A 20,591-nucleotide genomic window follows, 5' to 3' on the forward strand; every position below is an offset into this window, starting at 1 on the left:
GACCACCGAGGTGGGGATGTTGCGGTCCTTGAAAAAACGAGGACATCCGAGATGTTCGGGAATGGAATGCCTCATCCTGGGAGCAGATGCGGCGAAGGCGAAGGAATTGGGAATAGGGGATGGCATTTTTGCAGGAAGGTGGGTGGGAGGAGGTGTATTCTAGGTAGCTGTGAGAGTCGGTGGGCTGAAATGGATATCGGTTTCCAGGTGGTTACCAAAGATGGAAACAGAGGGGTCCAGGAAGGAGAGAGAGATATCAGAGATGGTCCAGGTGAACTTAAGGTTGGGATGGAAGGTGTTGGTGAAGTGGATGAACTGTTCGAGCTCCTTGTGGGAGCACGAGGCGGCGCCGATACAGTCATCAATGTAACGGAGGAAGAGGTGGAGCTTAGGGCCAGTGTAGCTACGGAAGAGGGATTGTTCCACGTAACCTACAAAGAGGCAGGCACAGCTTGGGCCCACGCGGGTACCCATGGCCACCCCCTTTGTCTGTAGGAAGTGGGAGGAATTGAAAGAGAAGTTGTTGAGGGTGAGGACGAGTTCGGCTAAGCGGATGAGGGTGTCAGTGGAGGGGGACTGGTCGGGCCTGCGGGACAGGAAGAAGCGGAGGGCCTTTAGGCCATCTGCATGGGGAATGCAGGTGTACAGGGACTAGATGTCCATGATAAAGATGAGGTGTTGGGGACCAGGGAATTGGAAGTTCTGGAGGAGGTGGAGGGCGTGGGTGGTGTCACGGACGTAGGTAGGGAGTTCCTGGACCAAGAGGGAGAAAATGGAGTCGAGATAGGTTCGGTGGGACAGGAGCAGGCGGAGACAATGGGTCGACCAGGGCAGTCAGGTTTGTGGATTTTGGGAAGGAGATGGAAGCGGGCGGTGCGGGGTTGGGGAACGATGAGGTTGGAGGCTGTGGGTGGGAGGTCACCAGAGGTGATGAGTTTGTGGATGGTTTGGGAGATGATGGTTTGGTGGTCGGGGGTGGGGTCATGATCAAGGGCGTGGTAGGAGATGGTGTTGGAGAGTTGGCGCCTGGCCTTGGCGATGTAGAGATCAATGCGCCGTACTACAACTGCGCCTCCCTTGTCCGCGGGTTTGATGGCGAGGATGGGATTGGAGCGGAGGGCTGCACGGAGGGAGAGGTTGAGGCAATTGATGTCTCGACGGCAGTTGGAGATGAAGAGGTCGAGGGAGGGTAGGAGGCCCACCCCCATCTCCTACCTACTAGCCTCATCCCGCCCCCTTGACCTGTCCGTCCTCCCTGGACTAACCTATCACCTCCCCAACTCCCCACCTACACTCACCTTTACTGGCTCCACCCCCACCTCTTTGACCTGTCTTTCTCCTCTCCATCCATCTTCTATCCGCCTCCCCCTCTCTCCCTATTTATTTCAAAACCCCCTTCCCCTCCCCATGTCTGAAGAAGGGTCTCGTCCCGAAACGTCAGCTTTCCTGCTCCTCTGATGCTGCTTGGCCTGCTGTGTTCATCCAGCTCTACACCTTGTTATCTCAGATTCACCTTGTTATCTCAGCATCTGCAGTTCCTACTATCTCCGAAACAAATTTGCACTACTGCATGCTGGTTTTTCCATGGAAGACCACCTCGCTAAAAGCAAAAACCAACATACGATCCATCAAGCTGAATTTCATTCCAAGATCTGACTTGTCAGTTAATATCAGTTGGGATCATAACCAATGATAATTAGAAAAATAAACTTACTGTATTCTCTTCTACTTCATTCTCGGGGAGATTCCAATGACATTTGAAGATCTCTCCTAAAATGGGATTGTATGGTTTCTTGGCTACAGATCCCTTGCGACCAGCATGAAAGGCTGACAGGTACCATTTGACAACCTGTACCATTCGGTCTCTTGCGTCACTTTGGTCTACAATACTTGAAGAAACAAAATGTGCAAGTTTTGTTTCATTGGATAGTAATACAATAACATACAACAAGTGTGGCAAGAACAACCTTTCTGAAAGGCTCTGTGGTCAGGTAAGTGATCCTATACATTATTCTCAGTGACTAAATGGACAAGAGACCTGCCTTAGCAGTCTGCCAATTTTCCACCATAACAAGATGCACAAGCAGTAACTCAGCCTCTTTGATTTTCTTCACTCCTAGAATAATACTGGATCTCCAATCAACATAGATCTCAAGGGTGTGTAATTCAATTCCACTACTTAGGAGAAGGCAGGTTGGGGAGTCGGTGTCAGGAACTTAGACATCTAAACTTGCGAATTTGCACCGTTTTCCAGGCTCAGATACAATATTGGAGGTCACATATAAAAGTTCATCACTGAAACAAGAACAATGTGTGAAGAATTTTTATAACTCAGATTTCAAGTTAATTACTGAAAAAGTTCAGAAAGATTAAAATATCTTCATAAAGCTATACATGGATTAAATTATAATGATAACTTACATTAGAAATAAAGCAGATTTCATTGAAAAGTAATGTATATACATCAGTTCCAAATATAGAAATGAATTATCATAGTTGCAGGATTTTCAAATCAATGCAATCGCCAATTTAACCCGATGTGATGAGTTCCTTCATTATCTATATGTATTTTTGTGCTTTCACATGAAACACTTGGTTAATATTATAACATTCAAGGCACAGAGTTTCAATGGGTTGCTACATTTTGAGTTCCACTGCTGATTACTAGTTTTGACTGTTCCTTAATATTAGTTACATTTAATACTGTCTTGGAACAAGGGTGGGACCTGTTGCAAGGTTTTCAGTGTGTTATTGAAACAGTTCAGCAGTAACGGATTACCAGTTCCAAAACACAAGTAGTTGAAGAAGACAAAATTGCAAAAGACAGAATCAAGCTCCATGCAGAAAAGAACTAGTTTCGTTGGACTGCTGAAAAGGCAACTGAAGTACAATGAGTCTGTGTAATTGGTGACCCAGTACCTGGTCATGAACAGTTGGATTGTCAGAATTTAAAGAAGTTCGAGGAGTTATTCGTAGCTCAGTGTTGGAGTCAAGGCTTCAAAAGGATCTAGGAAGCTGTGGAACATTAGAAGAAGCCATGTGCCACTAACGTACCCAGTATATCTGCGACCAAAGGGGAAGGTAGTCCAAAGCAGCATTTACTTTATGCTGTTAAGCCAGATTAGTGTTTAGGAAATGAATCCAGAGGCAATACTAGGTTGCTAAAGCTTGCTGTTTGTGAAATGTTGGAGATGTGACCATCAGCACTGGAGTGCAATTTCCAAGAATCGAAAAGACCATGCTCCTAGGAAAGGAAGGCGAACATCCAGAATATGAGCAATCACTGAGATAGTCCACAAAGGAGCAGCTCCAGAGATTTTCAAGGACAGATTAACAGAAGTGAACAACAGGAATTCCTTGAGAAGTTTTAATGAGATTCAATAAAAATAAATTCAAATAATGCAAAACGAAATAATTCAGTAAAAATCTGGAATTAAGAGTGTAACGTTGACCACGAACCCATTATTGATTGATGGAAAAACTCATTTGGTTCACTGATGTCCTTTAGGGGAAGAAACTGCCATCCTTATCTGGTCTGACCTACATATAACTGCAGACCCACAGCATTTCGGCTGACTGTTAACTGCCCTCTGGGCAATTAGGGATGGACAAAAAATATTTGCCTTTGCAGTGACAGCCTCATCCTGTGAATGAATTCAAAAAAACATAAATATTTGGTAATTTAAAGTGTCACTAAAGGAGACTAAATTGTTGGGCTGTGAGTGGGGGTGTTCCTGAGAAATTCATGGTATCTGTCCTGATTACATTTTCTGTTTGTTGTGTTCATAGGGTCTTCGACATTTGTCTTCCATTAAGTTGGGTATGTTAGAATACAAGACATCCCCCTTTCCACAGTTGTAAACTTGTTTTTGTCAATAATCTTTTTTGTTTGTTTGACTAACTTTTATTTGTAATAAAAACATTATTCTTTCTTGACTAAAGAAACCTGGCTGAATGGTTCCTAATACTACACCAGATTCAAACTAAAACCAATATAATTGGCCATATTTACCATTCTGGTTAAATTTAAATTTATTATTCCAGTGGAAGGTGAGACTAGAAAGGAATCAGTGCACCTTTCCAGCATCAGTTGTGACATGAATAAGAGAATGCTTACCTCACAAACAAATCGGGGTGTGCAAAAAAATCAGCATACATTTCCAACAATGATCGCCTTTCCAAAATGAATGTGGGAAGAACCACCTGCAAGTTTAATGAAAAGTTTCAATGATGTCTTAAAATTGAAACAAAAAGATGGTTTTGTGCAAGAGATCAAAATTATAAACTAATGATAGAATAAGTAAGAGGTATACTTTTTTTAAACAAAAGAAATGGAAAGATCTCAGATTACGCCTCTATTAGATTGTAGATGCATTTCTATCATTGGAATTTTCATTTTATTAATTTCAGTAGATAAACAAAAACAACAGAAATTAAGCAGTTTTTCAAGAAATTGACAAATAAAAACTGAAAGTAATAATTTGTACATTGCTAATCAACAATTAAGTACTGATATATGTTAATGATTATTTTCTCAATGGCTCTATATCAAACAGTAAGAATGCAAGAGATTTACCATACTGTTTATTCTCTTTCAGAGCAGTATTTCAGAAAACAACATCTGTATTTCCACTGGAGGTGGCAACTTTGTAAACATTTCACTGTACTCACGTGAGTACATGTGAAAATAAACCTAATTCTAATTCAAATCGTTCAAAGTCCTTACCTTGGTCAGGTCCATGCCCAGTCGGACTTGAGACAAAAGATGCATAATGACACTCTTATGCTCTTCCACAGATTCCCCCTCACCTTCATCATCCCTTTCATCATGCGTGTCAAACAGCTCTGAGAAATAAAAGAAGCAATTGGAAATTATATTTAAAAGGAGACCAGAGTGCCTTTAAATCACCAATTTCACATTTTAAAATTTGATTTTACTAATTAACCTGGTGGAAGTCCATACATTCATGGATAACTCACAGCAGAACTGCTCACAGAAATCAGTAATATTCCCGTCAAATTAATTTCTTATTAGTCCAGTAGTACTCGTGGTGTCAATGAGGAGCCAATTCCAGTATTATAGACAGGGTGAATACTTTTGCAGGAATGATATCAGTGTGTAGAATGACTTCTTTGCCAAAGATTTTGCCATAAATTGTACAATCTCACTGTTAGATCAGTCAAAACAGAAATATGAAGATTTGGCTTGATTTTGGAATTCATTTGCTAATCTATTTAAATGAAGGTTTGTTTAAGGTTAATTGTGATGAATGATAATACACAGAATGTTACTTTGTGATAAAAAGATCTGCACTTTGAAACACTGGAAGCTTTGAGTCTGTTATATCGTGTATGAGATCCACATTATCTCTTCTGAAACTAAGTTATCTTTTGTCATGATTTTTAATTGAACTTCTGCTAAGTTACCTTTATAAATTTCTATTTCAACATTTCCCAATAAATTTCATGACATCAATGATCAGAAGGCAGTTGCAGCCTATTGCTCGCAATGGCACTGTTTCTACTTGAATGGTGTTAGCATCACAAACTAAAGCAGTTGTCACCTTGGTCAGTAAACTAAAGTTTTAACGTACAACGTTGAACATCACCATCGATAAACAAATACACGCAGATCACAAAACCCATTAAAAAAATTAGTATTATATACGTATGAATCTGCATACAAACTGCAAAGCAAACAGCAGATAAAAATACAGTAAATGAGCAGCAAGTTTTCGAAGTAATTAACAATTATTCCTGCTTGGAGAATGTCCTTAAAAATGTCCTGTTGTTATGTTTACTTAAACTTAACATTTTCGTCATGCTACTTCTTTTACAGAGGGACTTAGAAAAAGAAGAAATGATTGCATTAATTTGCATAAGATGTGTCATTTTTGGTCTTCCTAATAAACAGATGTGACACTCATCCATTCAATATTGTAGACAGGAAGAACTATAAACTAGTTTTAGATATGAAAATATGGAAAATTATACTTCCTTCAAAGTATTATAAACTGCACCTCTAGTAATAAAATTAGTTTAGCAAAAGGTCAACAATTAACATTACAGGACCCTTTCAAAGACTATGTAATTCTCAATTTCAGAAAAGGACACAGTTCAGTAAAGCAGTACCTGTATCATTAGTTCCATTAGACATGGATGAATTCAAAGATTCTGTCGTGTCTGGTCGCTTCAGACTGCCAACTGTGTTGCTGTGAGAGATCACTCCTGGAGATATTGAGCTATAAAAATATCAAAAATGGCATTATAAAATGAAGATTTATTTACATATTTAAAAGAGCTTTCTTATTGTGTGTGGCACTTCAAATAGTGCAGTTATTTCTAATATTTATGATTAAATAATAGTTTCTCTTTCAACATATTTAGAATTGTCATGAGCTTACAAGCTTCACAGTTAATTTCCTCGTCTGCATTCTTTAGAAAATTTAACCTATTTTACGAATCAACCTGTTCAAAGATGTTCAAAGGCACACTACCATTGTGCCACAACAGGGCCCCTTATCTGCACTATTAACAATAAAAAGGTATAGCAAGCACCTGTGGCATAAGATAATTACTGCTTGATACAACATTACATGCAAGGGAGGACTGTATTAAAAGGTGATTTACTATTATGTCTTTAATATTATCTTAATACCATGAAAATCACCTCCAAAAAATCCACAGCATATCTAGAGCAGGCAAGAATAGATAAATGCGCTGTTCTTTTGCATAATTTCTCATTTTTCATAGAACCAATACAGCACAGAAGGGACCCTTTGGCCCATCAAGTCAGTACTGTCAAAGTTACTCTAAATCTATTCTAATCGCACTTTGCAACACCAGGACCATAGTCTTGATTGTTATGACATTTCAAGTGCTCATCCAAGTACTTTTAAAAAGTTGTGAAATCACCTGCCTCAATTACCCTCCCAGATATTGCATTCCAGATCCTTGCCACACTCTGGATAAAAAGATTTTTCCCCACATCTCCTTTAATCATCTTTAATTATGCCCCTCTTATTACTGACCCTTCAACGAAGGGAAAGAGCTGCTATCTATTCACCCTGTCCCTAATAATCTTACACACCTCTATCAGGTCCACCCGAAACCTTCTCTGCACCAAAGAAAACAAGCCAAGCTAATCCAGCCTCTCTTCATAGCTGAACTACTCCATCCCTGGCAATATCCTGATCAATCTCCTCTGCAACTCTTATACTGCAATCACATACTTCCTGCAGTGTAGTGACCAGAACTGCACATCGTACTCTAGCTGTGGCCCAGCCGAAGTCCTGAACAGCTCCAGCATAACCTCTCTACTCTTATAATCTGTGCCTCAACTGATTGTGGCAACTGTCCCATATGTCTCAACTACCCTATTAACCTGTCTGGCCACTTTCAGGGAATTGTGGACAAGCATCCCAAGATCATTCATCTGAGCTTCCTAGTGCCCTCCATTCTACGAGTACTCCCTTGTCTTGCTACTTCTAAAATACAATACCTCACACTTAACAGGGTTAAATTCCCTCAGTCACTTACCTGGCCACCTGACTAATCTGTTTATATCCTCCTGTAACCTAAGAACTTCTCCCTTATTTTCAACCACTTAGCTAATTTCTGTCATCAGTCAACTTACTTATCATCCCCTCACCCCACATTCACATCTATATCATTTTGTATGTATCAAGAACAGTAAGTACCCAGCACCGATTGTCATGGTGTGGCAATGGACACTGGCCTCCAGTCACATAAGCACTCTTCTACCACTGTCCTCTGTCTCGTGCCGCTAAACTAATTGTGATCCAACTTGCCAAGTCACCCTGGATCCCATGTGCTTTTCCGTTTTTCTCTTCAAAAAAAACAAAAAAAAATCAATCAGTCTACCATGCAGGATCTTGTAAAAGGTTTTGCTGAAATCCATATAAATTAATTATATCAGCTGCATCCGCCCTCAGGGTAACAGTTGGTTAGGTATGATGTCTCTCTGACAAAGCCATGCTGTCTACCACTGATCAAACCTTGCCACTCCAAATGGAGATAAGTTTTTTCCTTCAGAATTTTCTCCAGCAGTTTGCCTATGACTGATAAGAGACCCAGTGGTCTGTAATTCCATGTTATATTGTTACCACCCTTCTTGAAAAGTTGAATCACATTAGCGGTCTTCCAGTCTGCTAGCTCCTTTCAGTAGCCTCAGAGGAATTTTTTTAAGTGTGCAATTGGAAGGAAAAATGTAAGACAACTTGTCTGTATTTTTATAAAGATAACAAATATAGATGAAGCTTAAATCAACCAATGCAAATTCATACACATAAAATCTACTTTTTAAACTTCTAATTTTTTACATGGGAAATTAAAAATGAGTTGAACAATTATAATAAAGTAAAAAGGTGCAAAATGCATTTCAAAAAATCCAGAACATTTAATGAAAATTTAAAGTCTGACGAATAACTTCTGAAGCAACAATTCCCAACTTTTCTGCTCCAAGGTCACCATCTCCTGTGCTAATAAATATCCCATAGATCTCCTGACAAAATTACTCGTTCCGTTTATATAAAAAGTTGTACAATTACACATATTATTTTGGTTTGACTACATCTGTGTGAAACTTGTTACCCGTTTGCTGAGTAACCATTCCCAACTTTTTTGTCAACATTCTAACTTAATGTCACATGGTCTCCCTACCCAATTAATATCCTCTTTTTAGAAGTCTACAAATGCATGCAAATGCTAACATGAAAGCAATATTGTGATCTGACTCTACATTTTGCCAGTCTCAAAAACAAGTTCAATTTCTTTCTTCTCCACACTCCCCCGGCTTCCCTCACACCCGTCATCATGGAGAAGTGGCAGGTCTACGAAACAATATCAGATAATAACATCCTCGGAACCAGCCTCCACTGTGGCAAATTGTCTCAGTCAAACTAGCATGGAGCTGGAGGAACACAGCAGGCCAAGCAGCATTGGAGGAGCAGGAAAGTTGACGCCAACTTTCCTGCTCCTCTGCTGCTGCCTGGTCTGCCGTGTTACTCCAGCTCCACGCTGTGTTATCTCAGACTCTAGCATCTGCAGTTCTTGCTATCTCTCAGTTAAACTAGAGTTGCGATATCCACATCTTTCACAGTACCACAAGCATCCTGTCATATAATCAAGACATTTCAAAAACACTTCACAGTGAATAATCTTCAGAAAGCAGAGACCCTATTTAGACACACAAACACGGGACAAATTTTGATGTTTTTCCCCCCAGGTAGGAAGCAACCAGTTTATGATACAAGTTGTATTTGTATTAAATGTGCTTTTGTGGTCTCTCTACACCATTCTACAGATCCGCTAAATACCATAAAATCTATAGGAAGGTGATACCTGAAAAAGCTATATAACCGACTGACATCATTTTGGAAATAATAGATAATTGTACCATATTTTGTTGTCTCCTGCAAGGGCGGCAGAGTTCCTTGAATGTGGGACAAAGACAGAGCAAGAGGCTGACTTTTTGCCAGGAAACAGCCTCAGCATTTTTGCCACAACTGCTGTTGCTGCTAGCATTTCTCCAATTTCAAAACTACACTTCCTTATAACTACATGAATAAAACTATCATTTTCTTACACAATGAAACTGCAATGAGTCAAATTCAGATCATCAAAAATGTCTGTTGTGGCTAGTTATCAGCCATTCCTGCTGACAGAACGAGAAATCCAACAGAAGGATGTGCGTGATAAGCCAAAGTTCTGGATTGGCAATTCCTGACAGCCAAACTAGCACGTTTGTCATATGACCACACCAACCAATTGAAGTCGGCTACGCTAGACCACAAGGTCACAGGCAAGCCTGCAATGATGGTTGCAAAACGGTCTTGCTGACATCCTGAACAAGAATATACCAAGAATGTACCAATAAATATTTTTACCATGATGAAAATGGACGGTTTTGCCATCACTTCTGGATGAATTCATAGGATATGGACACTGCTGTCTAGGCCAGCATTTATTGTCCATCCTCAATTGTCGAGATGGCACTTAGGAGTTAAGCACATTACTGTACACTTGGAGTTACATGTAGACTAGGCTAGGTAAGGATGGCAGATTTCCTAAAGGACATTAATGAACATTTGACAGTGGTTCCATGGTTGCCATTAGGCCAGCTTTTAATTTCAGATTCTATTGAATTTAAAATTTCACTGTGTCATGTTACGATTCAAATACATGGCCCCAAAAGATCAGCTGGGAACTGTGGCTCTCATTTACATTATGTGATTGCCTCTCTGCAGGCCACAGCCTCCCCTATCTTTTGCCTGATCACTTTTAGTGTTTAAAGCTGAAATGGGTAATGGTAGAAAGTGAAACAAGGAAAGTGTCACTGCTACACAGTGCAACAACATGAACAGCAGTGAAAAGGTACTGTTGCTTGTGATACTAAAGCTGTGCTGTTTTATGAAGGTGAAGACACTACCAAAACTAGCTAGCAAAACCACCTGGATTGACCTCCAGCATTTTTGACCTCTGTACTTCAGGAAAATGAATAAAAATGTCTCAAAGGTTGATTAAGATTTTCATCTTTCTTTTTATTCATTCCCAGGACATAGGCATCACTGGCTAGTCCAGCATTTATTGGCCATCTCTAATTATGCAGAGGGCAGTTGAAAGTAACCACAGTGCTATGTGGTCTGGAGTCACATGTAGGTCAGACCAGGTAAAGACAGCAGTTTATAAAGGACATTAGTAACCCAGATGGGTTTTTTTCCTGACAATTACAGTCATTATCAGACCCCTAATTCCAGATTTGCATTGAATTTAAATTCCACTATCTGGCAGGATTCAAACCTTAACTGGGTCTCCAGATTAATAATCTATCAATAATGCCACTAGGCCATCACCTTCCCTAGATAACCGTGCAACAATGTTCAGCCACTCACTCATCCTGTTTCATGAGCTGAATTAGCACAGGCCTTGGTAATATTTTGAGATCTCAGACTGCAGAATACAATCACATTTGACTGCATTAACAACATGACAGACTCCTGTGAAGGCAGCACAGTAAGTGGGAAAAGATAACTGATCATTTTGCAATGCCGCTAAGTGTATAATGTCGGGCCTTGTGAAGAAATTGAAAAATATAGACATATTTCATGTTTTACTGCATCCTTATGTTTTAATTCTTTTTTTCTTCACATAAGCAAGTCAGTTTACGTAGAGGTTTCCTCAGCTATTGCAAAGCTCTGCTTAGCGTGAAAATGCGGGTGGAACTCTGCAATTCAACTTACCATAATTTTATTGTATTACTGAAAATGTGGTAGATACAGGCTCAATTGATGTTTTCAAAAAGGAAGTAAATATTATCTGAAGAGTAAAAACAAACATCACAGGGCTATGGGAGAAAAGACAGGAGTAGAACTAACTGAGTAATCTCTCCAGAGAGCTGGCATTGGCATCGTGGGCCAAATAGCCTCCTGTGCTGTAACTTGATTCTGAGATTCTATAAACTTAATTTGTGTTAGAAATTATTCTTTGTTCATTCAGGATTTTTAACTACATAAAATCATGCAGATATCCCCAAAAGACCCAAGCATTACGACTAAGAAATTCTCCAGTTTAATCCAAAATCCTTGTCAATTTAGCCAGTTACTGCCCTAGAATAGACAACTGTTCTGCTCCTCCGAGGTAGGGAGGAGGTAGGAGATTCACTTCTGATTACTCCAGCAAACATTTTTGAACATGTGAAGAATGGATATTGAGTGAGGAAAGAAACTAGTCAAGTACCGATGTTAATTCCTTTTCCCGTAGTCAATAACTTGCCCAGCAATTACTGCATGATTACCATATTGGTGTACTGGTATTGTCACTGGACTAGTAATCCAGAGCTCTTGGCTAATGTGACATGAATTCATATCCCACTGCAGCAAATGATGAAATTTGAATTTGATTAAAACATTTGGAATTTAAAAAAAAAGGAAATGAATAACAAAGAACTAATGCCCTTTACTTGGTCTGGTTTGATTTGACTCCAGGTCTACAGCAAATACTCTTCAGGTAAAGTCACTGTAGTCCGACCAGACTATACAGCTGCTCTCATTACAGAGAGATATGACTGGTGATGGTATAAGCTTAGGGAACCGAAGGGTTTAACTGCAGGCAAAGGGAGTCGTTGAGAACTTGACTTTTAACTACCCTTGGAAGTGGTCTAGCAAACCATTCAGCTGTTGCAAAAAACACTACAAACCAGGCAGACCATCAATCAATGACCTATGCAATGGCAACGACAATGGCAAACAGAGCCCTGTGAACCCTGTTAAGTTCCTCTTTACTAACCAGGAGCTGTGCAAGAATTGGAAGAGTCATTCCACAGACTAGTCAAAGAATAGCCCAATATAATCACGCTAATAGAATCTTATCTTTCAGGCAATGTCTCAGACAGCATCACTGACGTCATCTCACCGGTGTTGCAGAATCAAGAGGGTGTTGCTTTGGGAATCTTCAACGTAGATTCCCAACTCCATGAAGTCTCAGGTCAAATATGGGTTACCATCTACCACCCTCCCTGGGCTAATCAATCAGTACTCCTCCATAGTTGAACACAACTTGGAGGAAGCATTCAGGGTACCCTGAATGGGGGACCTGAATGTCCATTATTGAGTGCCCCAATAGCAGCGCTACCGAATAGGACACAGCTGATAAACTTGCTCTAAGGCAAGTAGTGTGGGAAATAACGAAGGATCTTGTCCTCACAAAGACAAAATCTGGTCTTCATGTTGAGATACCCTTGATCATCTTATGTGGCACTAACACCCTGCCAAATGGAACAGACTTCAAACAGATTTAGCAACTCAAAACTGGGGCACTGTGGACCATCAACAGCAGTAGAATTGTAGTCAGTCACAATGTGCAACCACATTTCCTGGCAAATCACTCCTCTACCATTACTATCAAGCCAGGAGATCAACCCTGAATCAACAAGAGTACTGGATGGCATGTCAACAGCAACATCAGGAATACCCAAAAATATGAGGTGTCAAAGAAAAAATCAAAAAGGGACACATTACACCACGATTCCAAAAGCGCAATAAATGTCAAAAGAACAAGCCTAAAGGCTCTGTGTCTCAACCAAAGAGCATTTGTAATAAGGTGGATGAATTAGCTACGTAGTTATTAATGGATATGATGTAATTAGGATCATGGAGACCTGGCTCCAGGATGGAAACTGAACGTCCAGGGTTATTCAATTTTCAGGAAAAGTAGACAGAAAGGAAAGGGAGGTTGGGTAGCGTCGCTGATTAAGAACATAAGAACTAGAAGCAGGAGTAGGCCATCTGGCCCCTCGAGCCCACCCCGCCATTCACTAAGATCATGGCTGATCTAAAGGAGGAGTTTAATACAAAAGTAAGGGAGGACATTAGCCTAGATGATGTGGAATTGGTATGGGTGGAGCTGCAGAACACCAAAGGGAAAAAGACATCAGTGGGAGTTGTGTACAGACCATCAAACAGAAGTTGAGGGCTTGGGGATTGTATCAATCAGGAAATTAGGAGATGCACGCAGTAAGGGTACAGCAGTTATTATGGGTGACTTCAATCTACATATCAACTGGACTAACCAAACTGATAGCAATGTGATGGAGGAGGATTTTCTGGAATGTATGAGAGATGGTTTCCTCGTCACTATGTGGAGGAACCAACGAGAGCGCAAGCCATCCTAGACTGGGTATAGTGTAATGAGAGAGGATTAATTAGCAACATTGTGGTGCGAGATCCTTTGGGGACGAGTGACTATAATATGGTAGAATTCTTCACTAAGATGGAGTGTGACACAACTAAATCTGAAACTAGGGTCCTGAATTTAAAGAAAGCTAACTTTGATGCTATGAGACATGCATTGGCAAGGATAAGCTGGCCAAGAATACTTCAGGTGTTGTCGGTGGATAGGCAATGGCAGACATTCAAAGAACACATGGATGAACTACAACAATCATACATCCCTATCTGGTGTAAAAGTAAAACAGGGAAGATGGCTCAACCATGGCTAACAAGGGAAATCAGGGGTAGTGTTAAAGCCAAAGAGAAGGCATATAAATTGGCCAGAAAAAATAACAAACTGGAGGACTGGCAGAAATTTAAAATTCAGCAGAGTAGAGCAAAGGGTTTAAGTCAGAAGGGGAAAACAGAATATGAAAGTAAGCTTGTGGAAAACATAAAAACTGACTGCACAAGCTTCCATAGATATATGAAGAGAAAAAGACTGTTGAAGACAAATGTAGGTACCTTGCGGTTAGAATTAGATGAATTCATAATGGACAATGAAGAGATGGCAGACAGTTGAACAAATACTTTGGATCTGTCTTCATTTAAGGAAGACACAAATAATCTTAAGGAAATGCATGGCGACACAGGGTCAAGCACGGAGGAGGAACTGAAGGAAATCCTTATTAGTCAAGGAATGGCATTGGGTAATTGATGGGATTAAAACTCGATAAATCCCCAGGGCCTGATATTCTGCATCCCAGAGTACTTGAGGAAGTGGCCCTAGAAATAGCAGATGCATTGGTGATCATTTTCCAGCATTCTGTAGACTCTGCAAGAGTTCCAATGGACAGCAGGATAGCTAATGTAAACCTACTCTTTAAAAAAGGAGGGAAATTGGGGAATTTCAGGCCAGTTAGCCGACATTGGTGGTGGGGAAAATGCTGGAGTTAATTATTAAGAATGTAATAACTGAGCATTTGGAAAGTGGTGATAGCATGGATTCACTAAAGGGAAATCATGCCTGACAAATCTTCCGGAATTTTTTGAGGATGTGACCAGTAGAGTAGACAAGGGTGAATCAGTGGATATTGTGCGGCTGGACTTTCAAATGGCTTTTGACAAGGTCCCATGCAAAAGATTAGCAAGCAAAATTAAAGCCCATGGCATCAGCGAAAACGGATTGACATAGATAGAGAACTGGTTGGCGGACAAGGCAATGAGAGTTGGAATAAATGGGTCCTTTTCAGACTGGCAGGCAGTGATGAGTGGGGTACCACAGAGTTCAGTGCTGGGACCCCAGCTCTTCACAACATACATTAACCATTTGGACAAAGGAATTGAATGCAATATCTCAGAATTTGAAAATGACTCTAAGCTGGGTGGCAGTGTGTGCTGTGAGGAGGTTGCCAAGAGACTGCAGGATGACTTGGACAGACGAGCAGAGTGGGCAAATATTTGGCAAATGCAATATAACGTGAATAAATATGAGGTTATCCATTTTGGTGGCAAAAACAAGAAGGTGGATCATTATCTGAATGGTGGCAGTTTAGGAAAAGTTGAGGTGCAATGAGACCTTGGTATCATGGTGGAACAGTTGCTGAAGCTTGGCATGCAGGTGCAGCAGGCAGTGAGGAAAGCTAATGGCATGCTGGCCTTCATAGCGAGAGCATTTGAATATCGGAATAAGGATGTCTTGCTACAGTTATGCAGGGCCTTGGGAAGGCCACATCTTGAGTACTGTGTGCAGTTTTAGTCTCCTGGTCTGAGGAAGGACATTCCTGCTATTGAGGGTGTCCAGCAAAGTTCACCAGACTGATTCCCAGGATAGCAGGGCTAACATATGAGGAAAGACTGGATTGACTGGGCTTGTCCTCACTGGAATTTAGAAGAATGAGGGGGCATCTCATAGAAACATAATATCCTGATGGGACTGGACAGCCTAAACACGGGAAAAATGTTCCCCATGTTGGGGAAGTCCAGAACTAGGGGTCACAATCTAAGAATATGGGTAAGCCATGCAGGAGTGAAATGGGGAAGAATTTCTTCACTCAGAGTTGTGAACCTATGGAATTATCTCCCACAGGAAGCTGTTGGGGCCAGTACATTAGATATGTTCAAGAGGGAGCTGGATGTGGCCCTTGTGGCAAAAGGGATGGGGTATCGAGAGAAAGTGGGAATGGGATACTGAGATCGCAAGATTAACCATGATCATATTGAATGGTATTGCAGGCTGTAAAAGGCCAAATAGCCTACTCCTGCACCTATTTTCTATGTTTTCAAGTATCAAATAGTGGAAACAACATGCAACAACTGATAGGTGCAACAATCCCAGTTGGTGGGAGTACTGGCCAAGTGAGATTCCAGAATGATACAGAGAACATACAACACAGAACAGTACAGCACAGTACAGGTCCTTCGGCCCACGATGTTGTGCCGAACTTTTACCCTAAACCTAAGGTCTATCTAACCTCCACCGCTACCTTATACTATCATCCATATGCCTATCTAATAGCCGCTTAAATGCCCCTAATGAGGCCGACTCCACTACCCTCTCCGGCAAAGCATTCCACGCCCCGACCACTCTCTTAGTAAAGAACCTATCTCTGACGTCTCCCCTATATCTACCTCCACTCACTTTAAAACTAGGTCCCCTCGTAAAAGCTACCTCCACCCTAGAAAAAAGTCTCTGGCTGTCCACTCTATCTATACCTCTGATCATTTTGTACACCTCTATCAAGTCACCTCTCATCCTTCGTCGTTCAAAAGAGAAAAGCTGTAACTCTCTCAACCTTTCCTCGTAAGACCTTCCCTCCATTCCAGGCAACATCCTGGTAAATCTCCTCTGCACCTTTTCTAATACTTGCACATCTTTCCTGTAACGAGGTGACCAGAACTGGACACAATACTCCAGATGTGGCCGAACCAGGCTTTTGTATAGCTGGAGCATAACTGGACGGCACTTGAACTCAATCCCTCTATTAATGAAAGCTAACACACCATACGCCTTCTTAACAACTCTATCTACCTGGGTGGCAGCTCTCAGGGAACTGTGAACATGAACCCCAAGATCCCTCTGCTCCTCCACACTGCCAAGAATCTTTCCGTTAACTCTGTATTCTGCTTTCAAGTTGGTCCTTCCAAAATGAATCACCTCACACTTTTCAGGGTTAAACTCCATCTGCCACTTCTCAGCCCAGCTCTGCTTTCTATCAATGTCCCTTTGTAACCTCGAACAGCCCTCCGCACTGTCCACAACGTGACCCACCTTTGTATCGTCCGCGAACTTGCTAATTCACCCTTCCACTCCTTCATTCAAATCATTGACAAAAATCACAAATAGAAGAGGACCCAGAACAGATCCTTGTGGTACACCACTCGTAACTGAGCACCATGTTGAATCTTTTCCATCCACTACCACTCTTTGTCTTCTAAGGGTCAGCCAATTCTGAATCCAATCTGCCACTTTTCCCCCTGTCCCATGCCTCCTTACCTTCTGCATGAGCCTACCATGGGGAACCTTATCAAACGCCTTACTTAAATCTATGTGTACCACATCCACTGCTCCACCTTCATCCACGTGTTTGGTCACCTCTTCAAAGAATTCAATAAGGTTTGAGAGGCATGATCTACCCCTCACAAATCCATGCTGACTATCACGAATCAAACAGTGCCTTTCCAAGTGATCATAAATCCTGTCTCTCAGAGCCCTTTCCAATAACTTGCCCACCACTGACGTAAGACTAACTGGCCTGTAATTTCTGGGGTTATCCCTATTCCCTTCTTTGAACAAGGGAATGACGTTGGCCTCTCTCCAATCTTCTGGCACTATACCCGTGGACAGTGAGGACGAAAGATCATCGCCAAAGGCCCTGCGATCTTGTCCCTCGCTTCTCATAGAATCCTTGGATAAATCCCATCAGGCCAGGGGGATTTATCTATCTTCAACTTCCTCAGAATTCCTAGCACACCTTCTTTACTAACATCAACCTCCTCCAGCCTACCTGCCTGTTTCACAACACACTCCTCTACAACTAGGTCCCTCTCGGTTGTGAATACCGAAGAAAAGAATTCATTAAGGACCTCTCCCATCTCTTTAGGCTCTGTGCACAAATTCCCTCTACAATCCTTGATCGGCCCTACCATTTCTCTGGTCATTCTCTTGTTCTGCACATATGTGTAAAAAGTCTTGGAGTTTTCCTTGATCCTATCTGCCAAGGTTTTCTCATGCCCCCTTTTCGCTCTTGGTTTGACAGTTTTATTTTTACAATTTATTTATCATGGAGGACAGACACTACATAATTGCAAAAGGCTATCAATATACCGTATTAAACAAAGAAGGGAAAAAAGAACTGCATTATATTATGTAAGAATTATTTGAAATGGTGTTATTACAAAAATCAGAAGTAATTTGTACCAACCTTTTATCCTCAACAACTGCCTCACTGATACTCAAACGTCTGTTTTCACTTCGAAATTCCTTGTTCATTTGGCATAGCAATACTTCGTTTCTTTTTGGCAAATGTCTGCATTCACTTGATGCTATCTTCTTGAGTTAATGTCTCTTCATTAGACTCTTAAACAATTTGCTAGCACAGCTTTGCTTTCTTAACTCATGCTTTCTAAAGCCTTATTAGATGTCTCTCTCTCAGTAATTGTGAAAATCTTTTCTTTCTTTCTTTTTCCTTACTAAAGGCTAAGCCACTGAGACCTTCTTTTCTTCTGTCCTGATTGCTTTAGAGACTGCTCGACTACCACACGGATATTACAGGCCATTTTCTTTCTGAATAACAACCTATCTCTATAAGAAACCTGCATACTCACAAAACCTTCTGGATGATTCTGTCTTTCTAAAATAAATGTTCTTTTTCTGCCTGCCTGTGTCTTAACCCAAACCCAAATACAAATCAAACCCAAAGTTACACACCACTTTGTGCATCTGAGACCCGAGGTTTCCAATAACATCACAAACCTTCCCAACACAGAGCCACACAACCAATGGATTAAATTTAGCCTTTACAGTCCTGCCACAACCAACTGACTGTGGTGGACAACTATAAAACTAATAGGAATATCCCTACCCTCAATAATGGGACAGCCGAGAATATCAGTGCAAAAAAAAAAAAAAAAACTGATGCATTTGCAAAACATGGGCAAGAGTGCTGAACTCCAAAAGTGAGAGTGACTCACTCAATTTCGATCAATGTTGGCTTGAAATTAACCGTCGAGTATGGCAAAGGTTAGCCCTAACAAAATTGAAATCAATGAGAATGGGGGGCAGGATGAGACTCTCCATACTAATATAATCTAACAGGATTGCAGTTGTTGGAGGTTAATCATCTGAGTCATGGGACATCACTGCAGAAGCTCATCATGTAGTGTTCTGGACCTAGCAACCTTTATCTGCCTCAACGATCTTCCCTCCATCACTAGACCAAAAGTGGGAAGGTTTGCACTATGTTCAGCAGCATTCACAACATCTCAGATACAAAACCTTCATCCAGGTGTATGCTAGTAAGTAGTAAGTATCATTTGTACCACAAAAGTGCCAGGCAACCAGCTCAAACAAGAGAGAATTGAATCAACACCTCTGGTGTTCAATGCCATGACCATTGTTGAATCAGCATCCTGTGGTCATCATTGACTTAGTGTCTGAATTGAACCTATGACATATAGACTGTGGTTATAAACAGCAGGTCAGAGGCTGCTAACAGAGGCTGCATTATAAAATGCCTGTTCACCATCTTGGTTTAAGTCAGGAGACAGAATACTCTCTACTTGCTTAGAGGGAAGCAGCTCCAACATTGCTCAAGAAGCTTATCAATCCAGGACAAAGCAACCCTCTTGATAGGTACCTTATCCACCACCTTCCACATGGACTCCCTTCACCGCCAACCTCCAGTGGCAGCACTGTGTACCATACAAAGTACTGACCATACAGCAGTGGCTGACCAAATCTCTCTTCACAGCATGTTTCAAACATGCAACCTCTACCATCAGAAGGACAAGGGCAACTGTTGCAGAGAAATGCCACCTCTCAATGCCATACAGCAACCTGCCCGAGAACTGTATTGGTATTGCTTCACTGTTGCCAGGTCAAAATCCTGGAACTTTCTCTGTAACAATACTGCAGGTATACCTACATCACAAGGGCTGCAGCAGTTCAATAAGGCAGGTCAAAACAGCCTTCTCCAGGACAATGAGAGATCAGCAATAAATACTGGTTTAAATAGCAATGTCAACATTCCAAGAATGAATAAAAAGAGATATAATGCCCATTTGGACAGGCTAACAAGACAAATTTCATCTGTCTAGCCAATTATACTAACTGTACCCACAACACCATTTACTGAAGCGTCACTGAATACATGTCTCTACATATGATACAAGACAATAAAACAAAACCTATCTGAACTAGCTAACAGTATAATAAACTTGTTTTAAGGGCAATATTCAAACTTTTTTTCCATTTTGTATGATGACATCATTTATCAACAGCTTGATGACTTTTTAAAGTTTATTTTATAATTATGTGAAAATGGCAGAAGCTTACACTTTGAACAAACATGATTGAATATTCATTTTTCAAAACTTTACCGGTTTAGAACCAGTGTCCAAATATTTAACCTGACACTTCAACCAGTAAAAGAAGACAGCCATTGATGAAACCATTGTTGTATCAGTTACTGCAGCATTGTTGTGTGCAAGTGCTGATCATCCAACACGATACCTACCATCAGCTGGCAGTGAGGATACCAAGTTTAGAGAAATGACATAACTTCCCTGGAATGGGGTCAAGAATAAATCCTCGAGATACCCAGAGATAGCAAGCAGGGTGGGAAGATAAACTATTGTTGGATA

At 41.0% G+C, this 20,591-nt stretch overlaps 1 protein-coding gene across 7 annotated transcripts in view; it reads right to left on the reverse strand.

Annotated features, from left to right (window-relative positions):
* The window catches only part of osbpl9 (oxysterol binding protein-like 9), a 121,667-nt gene that overhangs the window by 21,172 nt on the left and 79,904 nt on the right, over positions 1-20,591 (reverse strand). For all 7 annotated transcript variants that reach the window (XM_020528317.2, XM_020528316.2, XM_048601653.1 and 4 more), the window contains 4 exons: positions 6,133-6,242; positions 4,727-4,845; positions 4,118-4,203; positions 1,715-1,889 (listed from right to left, as the gene is read on the reverse strand). In XM_020528317.2, the coding sequence (XP_020383906.2) occupies positions 1,715-1,889; positions 4,118-4,203; positions 4,727-4,845; positions 6,133-6,242 (490 nt within the window). The remainder of the gene's footprint in view (positions 1-1,714; positions 1,890-4,117; positions 4,204-4,726; positions 4,846-6,132; positions 6,243-20,591) is intronic.

The sequence above is a fragment of the Rhincodon typus genome, chromosome 10 (genome assembly GCF_021869965.1).
Source record: "Rhincodon typus isolate 14 chromosome 10, sRhiTyp1.1, whole genome shotgun sequence".
NCBI lineage: Eukaryota > Metazoa > Chordata > Chondrichthyes > Orectolobiformes > Rhincodontidae > Rhincodon > Rhincodon typus.